This window comes from Heloderma suspectum, chromosome 1, assembly GCF_057233095.1.
Source record: "Heloderma suspectum isolate Gila_16-S chromosome 1, 16-S_ref, whole genome shotgun sequence".
Taxonomy (NCBI): domain Eukaryota; kingdom Metazoa; phylum Chordata; class Lepidosauria; order Squamata; family Helodermatidae; genus Heloderma; species Heloderma suspectum.
Genome location: NC_139458.1, coordinates 137,312,161 through 137,318,673, shown reverse-complemented (window position 1 = coordinate 137,318,673; position 6,513 = coordinate 137,312,161). Strand labels below are relative to the sequence as shown.

General features: G+C 44.0%; 1 protein-coding gene across 1 annotated transcript; it reads left to right on the top strand.

The window, feature by feature from the left end:
* Positions 1-1,600: 1,600 nt before the first annotated feature.
* LOC146358001 (olfactory receptor 10V1-like) lies at positions 1,601-2,539 on the top strand. The gene has a single exon (XM_084852526.1). It carries the CDS (start codon positions 1,601-1,603, stop codon positions 2,537-2,539), a length of 939 nt encoding a protein of 312 aa, XP_084708652.1.
* Positions 2,540-6,513: the final 3,974 nt, after the last annotated feature.

Below are 6,513 nucleotides of genomic sequence, written 5' to 3'. Positions count from 1 at the left end.
TAGGCAAATATGCGTTTTCCTCTGCACATACAGATGAGAGAGGACCACAGCCAATCTTGGCTCTCTGGTGTGCATATCTGTGTGATGTACATACTTTTATATTTCACATGCATTTACACATTTTACATAAACATGCTAACACATTTTATGTGTACATGTTAAAATATAACACATGAGGCAGCCTATAGTTCCAAGCTCTCCCTGCAACCTTCCTTTCTTGCAGTCGTCTTCCTGTCATCAACCTTAGCTGGCACAGTGTTATTTTCAACACTCTCCCATCCCTGGCCAAGGTCACAAACTATGATTTCTCTCATTTTTTGCTCTTTGAGTAGCCCTTGTCAATTCCACACTGACTGCTCCTTGCATTTGCATTCCAATGCATTGTCTTTGTTATTACAAGGAATAAAGACTTTGTGTTCCTCCAAGATCTTTAAAGACATGTTGACTGTTTGTCCATGGTTTGGGAATGTAAGGGGAATCTGCCACATCAAATTTCTGATGACTTGGGGGGGGTAGATTTATTAATTTTGTGGATCAAATACACAGAATGAATACACACACACACACACACACACATAACAAATCCGTTGCTTCAGAGTGTTGCAAGGTGGAAATTTCCAAATATTTCAAGGCCCTTTTTCATCTATCAGAACAAAAATGAAACAGAATAGAATAAATTGCTAGTTACATGTCCAGGTTTGTCTAATGCCATATGGGATTTTGGGGAAGCAAGAAAGATGCTTGAGATGGTTTTAAGATTGCGAGCTATTAGCTTGAAACTGCTGCTTCATTCAATGATCATTATACTAGAGCTAAATCCCACTTAATTACACAAGAAGAGCCCTGCTGGATCAGACCAAAGGTCTAAGTGACCCAGCATCCTGTTTTGCACAGCAGTCAACCAGATGCCCCAATGGGAAGTCTACAAGTAGGGCATGAGGCTAGTAACCTTACACAGCTATGTTGATCAGTTGATTAGTACCACTATACAGTTAACCATGATCCCTGTTTGGCAAACAACTTCAGGCTGAAATGTTAAGCCATTTAAAAAATTAAACAAGAAGGCTTCCATCATTCATAGAGTTAGGCTACATAAATCTTATTGAAGTCCTGTTCAATCCAACATAGTGCAAGACTGCAGCCCAAAAGAGATACCTTTTCCTCCAACTCTAATTCCTTCAGAATGCAGAGCCAAATGCTGATAGTAATAGTTAAAGTTTGCTTTTATATTGCTGGGAAGGGGTGGGTATGGGGGTTGGCTGCAATTTCTCAACCTATCCATTTTACAGACAGCATAGTAATTGTTTAATTGATCGTTGATATAGCCATGCTACTAAACAATATGCACTAAAGTCCCTGTCTCAGTCATCTTACTAACTGCCTATAGAAGTCTGAACTTAAATTTTAAAGTAGAAGTTGATCAACTTCACCATTATGATCAATCAAGTTCACAATATCTAGATTTCAGCCCTGCTGCAGCATTAATGTCTATCCCTGGTAATTAATGGCACCAAATGACCGGATTGCAATATAGGCTTCTCACTGGCTTTGTCCTCCTTTCTCCTTTTTACCCACAGCAGAGCTTAACATGCTAGTTTATATGGAGAGTGAAAACCAAACTGGAATTACACAGTTCCACTTCCAACTATTCACAACCATCCCAGAGATGAGGTTGCTTATTTTTTGGGCTTTTCTGATTCTGTACCTGCTCAGCCTCTTTGGGAATGCTGCTATTGTTGCTGTCATCTACACGGCTCCTTCTCTCCACACCCCTATGTATTTTTTCTTGGCTAACCTGGCAGTTCTGGAGATTGCCTATTCTTGTACTATTGCCCCACTCACTTTGGCCAACCTTGCTTCTGCGGGAAAGGTCTCCATTTCCTTGGCTGGATGTGGTACCCAACTCTTCTTCTTTACCTTATTCGGAGGCTCTGATTGTGTCCTGCTGGCAATCATGGCATACGACCGGTATGTGGCAATCTGTCACCCACTAAACTACGCTGTCATGATGAGCTGGAGAATGCGTGTGAGTCTTGTAGGTGGCGCATTCGCCATGAGTTGCTTGTCTGGTTTTCAGCTGTCTCTCCTCATATTGACCCTACCTTTCTGTGGCAACAAACTAATCAATAATTTTTTTTGTGATTTTCCTGCTGTCATGAAGTTGGCATGTGGTGACACTCAGGTCCAGCAAACTTCCCTTTTCATTATTAGTATTGTCATCATCACTGTCCCCTTCCTCCTGATCTGCATCTCCTATGCCTTCATTGTGATGGCCATCTTGCGCATCCAGTCTGTCACAGGCCGGCAGCGGGCTTTCTCCACTTGCTCCTCCCACTTAATGGTAGTCCTTCTGCAGTATGGCTGTGGCAGTTTAATATATTTACGTCCCAGCTCCAGCTACTCGCCGGAGGAGGGTCGTGTGGTATCAGTTTTCTACACTTTTGTCACTCCTGTACTGAACCCCTTGATCTACAGCATGAGAAACAAGGAGTTAAAAGATGCCCTGAGCAGATCCTTGAGAAGGAAAGTGCTGCCCTAGAAAGCAAGGACAGCATTTGTTCAGTGAGCAGGAAATGACACACCAACTGCAGTGACAGCATGGTGGGACTAAAAATGGAGATCATTGATGGATGGGTGGATAGGTTGGTTGTCTGCATACTTTACATAATCTATAGGCTATAACTATCTCTAGAGAGGAATGTTCTTTGCCTGCAGCAGGAGTTGTACAAATGTACTCTGACCAGTTTCCTCTGTTGACTTAAAACATGGACACTCTCCTGAAGGAAGTGGATCAAGTGCCTGCCAGAAAGGAAGTTGGAGAACAGTGAACCCAGTCATACTGGCTACTGTCTTGATGGACAAGCGCTCTAGCCACAGGGGAAATATATTTTATTATTATCCTGACTTTGTTGTGATATGCACAGAGGAAAGTAGTTGAAGAAGAGACTGGAATGATGCCATAGAGCCAGAAAAAGAGGTAGAGAATAGCTTCAAACAAGAATGGCTGTAGATACTTTAATAAGAAAACCAGCATATGATCTTGGGAACTGGTATGTGTCTACAGAGGTCTTCATCTAATAAATCCAATTGAAATATATATGCACACACAGACATGCACACATTGAAGGTTATTAGATTTGTTTGTCTCTGCATAATAGGGAACAAAGATATCACCCTTTCAGCATGAAATGTGGAGTGTAAAAGATAAGAAGAGGATCACCAATGCTTTTGATAATGATCCTAGTATATAAAACAACAGATTACGGTAACAAAAAAGTCCTTGTAATTTTGGGGGAAGAGGAATGCAACTTGCTTCTGAGAGCTCCAACTGAATTGGAGGGGTGTGGCCTGAGTACTCCCAGCAGCTGACTGGGCAGGAAGCTTCAGTCTGTTTCCCGCCTCCCAGCTGAGCAGAGCAGAGCAGAGCAAGCTGCTCCAGCTGGTCCAGGGACTACAGAAGCAGGCAAGCTCCCAGAGAGCGAGCGACTAGAGCGAGCGACCAGGGGGAGCAAACAGGAGTTGGCCAGGGGAGTTCGGCAGGGGAGGTCAAGGGGGAGGCCCCTAACATTTTTTTTTAATTATTTTTATTTTTTATTTTAACTAACTTTTTTCCATTTATTTGTCTTGTAACACACACTTTCACACCACAGGCTAGTCTAGAACAATCACAAAGCTAGACACAAAAAGGGAATAGAGGCTATGGAAGGACAAGACTCTCCAGTGGTGGTGACCTGCAAGGTGTGTGCAATGTTTGTTTTCTTGCCTGAGAACAACATGGCCTACACCTGCAACAAGTGCAAGTTGATCACGCTGCTGGAGGAAAAAGTAAGTGGACTGGAGCGGCGACTGTCGACCCTTCGGGGAATAAGAGAACACGAAGAGTTCTTGGACAGAATGGGGGAACTACAGCAGCAAAGGGCAGACCAGAAGCTTGAAGAGCAACAGCAAGATGAGGCAGTGGGAAATGCTGAGGTGAAGAAAAATGGAGCAGAGGATACTCCTTGGAAAAGGGTGACAGTTAGGAGAAGAAGAACTAGACGCCACTCTGCACCAGTGGAAGCAGTGGAGCTGTGGAACCGATTCCAGGTACTTGCGGATGAGACTGGAGGACAGCCTGCAGAGGAAGAATCACAGCGGAACCTGCATGAGAGTGAGCAAGAGGCTAAAAATCAGTCAAACAGTGGCGATGAAACCCAGGCCTACAAGAAGAAGAAGAAGAGAAGAGTGGTAGTAGTGGGAGACTCCTTGCTGCGTGGGATCGAGACCCAAGTATGTCGCAAAGACCCATGGACTCGCCAGGTATGTTGTCTCCCGGGAGGACAGATTAGAGACGTGACTGAAAGGTTGCCTGCACTCATAAAGCCCACTGACAGATATCCCTTTCTTCTCATCCATGTGGGAACAAATGATACCGCCAAGCGGAGCTACGAAGAGATCACGTCAGACTTTGAAGCTTTGGGAAGGAAACTCAAGAACTTTGGGGCCCAGATAGTTTTCTCATCCATCCTTCCAGTAGTTAGAAGAGGGATAGAAAGGGAACGAAAAATACTCCGGGTGAATGACTGGCTATGAAGGTGGTGCCGATGAGAGAGATTTGGATTCTGGGACCACAGGCTATACTTCCTGGAAGATGGGCTGTTGGCTAGGGATGGGTTGCACCTCACAAAGGATGGGAAGAATGTGTTTGGCCACAGCATGAAGAACTTCATCAGGAGGGCTTTAAACTGAATCCTACGGGGAAGGGAGATGTAATGTTGGGGGTAACAATGGACATAGGCGCATGCACTGCAATGGAGAGAACAGCTCTGATAACGCCCAATAATAGTCTTCAGACACATGTAGGAAGAAAGCCAGACTATGAAGCACACGGTCTTCGATGTCTATATACTAATGCCCAGAGTATGGGAAACAAACAACGAACTTGAACTCTTAATACGAGAGGGAAATTATGACCTGATAGGTATAACTGAGACTTGGTGGGATGACTCTCATGACTGGAATACAGCAATTGAAGGATATAACTTGTTCAAAAAGAACAGGAGGAACAGAAAGGGAGGTGGGTTTGCACTGTATGTGAAAAATACATATCTCTGCACAGAAATACAGGAGGAGGAGCTTGGTAGCCCCATCGAGAGCATCTGGGTTGAAATAAATGGAGCAAAGAATAAAAGGAACCTGGTGGTCGGAGTCTACTACCGGCCACCCAATCAAGGAGAAGACAAGGATGAAACTTTTGAAAAGCAAATAGCCAATGTTTTAAGGAAGCATGATGTAGTAGTAATGGGGGACTGCAATTTCCCCGATATTTGTTGGGAGACAAATTCTGCAAAACATGGCCCCTCCAGGAAATTCCTGACTTGTGTGGTGAAAGTAGAGTAAGGAACTAGAGGATCGGCTATCCTTGACTTGATCCTAACCAACAGAGATGACTTAGTGGATAAAGTAGCAGTTACAGGAACTCTGGGGGAAAGCGACCATGTTGTACTTGAGTTCTTGGTTTTAAGGGAAGCAAAAGTCGAGTGTAGTCAAACGCGTACCCTGGATTTTAGGAAAGCTGATTTTCATAAACTCAGAACAATGATCAGTAAGGTCCCATGGCAAGCGATGCTAGCGAGAAAAGGAGTCCAAGATGGGTGGGAGCTTTTAAAAAAGGAAATTCTCAAGGCACAATCACAAGCAATTCCAACAAGAAGAAAAGGTGGAAGACAACAGAAGAAGCCAATGTGGCTTCACAAAAAGCTTAGGGATGACCTGAAAACAAAAAAGGACACATATAGGAAGTGGAAAGAAGGCCAAGTAACAAAGGAAGAGTACAGGCAGATAGCAAAGAATTGCAGGGATGGCGTCAGGAAGGCTAAAGCTGAGAACGAGCTGAGGTTAGTGAGGGATGCTAAAAACAACAAAAAGGCTTTCTTCAGCTACGTGCATAGTAAAAGGCAGAGGAAAGAAATGGTGGTTCAGCTATTAAATAAGGATGGCAAAACAATAACAGATGACAAAGAAAAGGCAGAGGTGCTCAATTCCTACTTTGGCTCAGTCTTCTCCCAAAAGAGGGTCTATGACCCCCCTGGCAAAGGTGAAGTACAGGCTGAAGAGGCAGGATTGCAGCTTGAGATCGACAGGCATATGGTCAAGGAACACCTCATTACTTTTAATGAGATCAAATCTCCAGGGCCAGATGAACTGCATCCTAGAGTCATAAAGGAACTGGCAGAAGAACTCTCAGAACCGCTGTCTGTTCTCTTTGAGAAATCATGGAGGACGGGGGAAGTGCCAGATGACTGGAGGAGGGCTAACGTTGTCCCTATCTTCAAAAAGGGTAAAAAGGAGGAACCTGGGAACTACAGACCAGTCAGTCTGACATCAATCCCTGGGAAAATTCTGGAGCAGATCATAAAGCAATCCATCTGGAAGCACCTTGACAACAATGCCGTGATTACTCGAAGCCAACATGGATTTGTCAAAAACAAGTCCTGCCAGACAAATCTGATCTCATTTTTTGATCAAGTAACC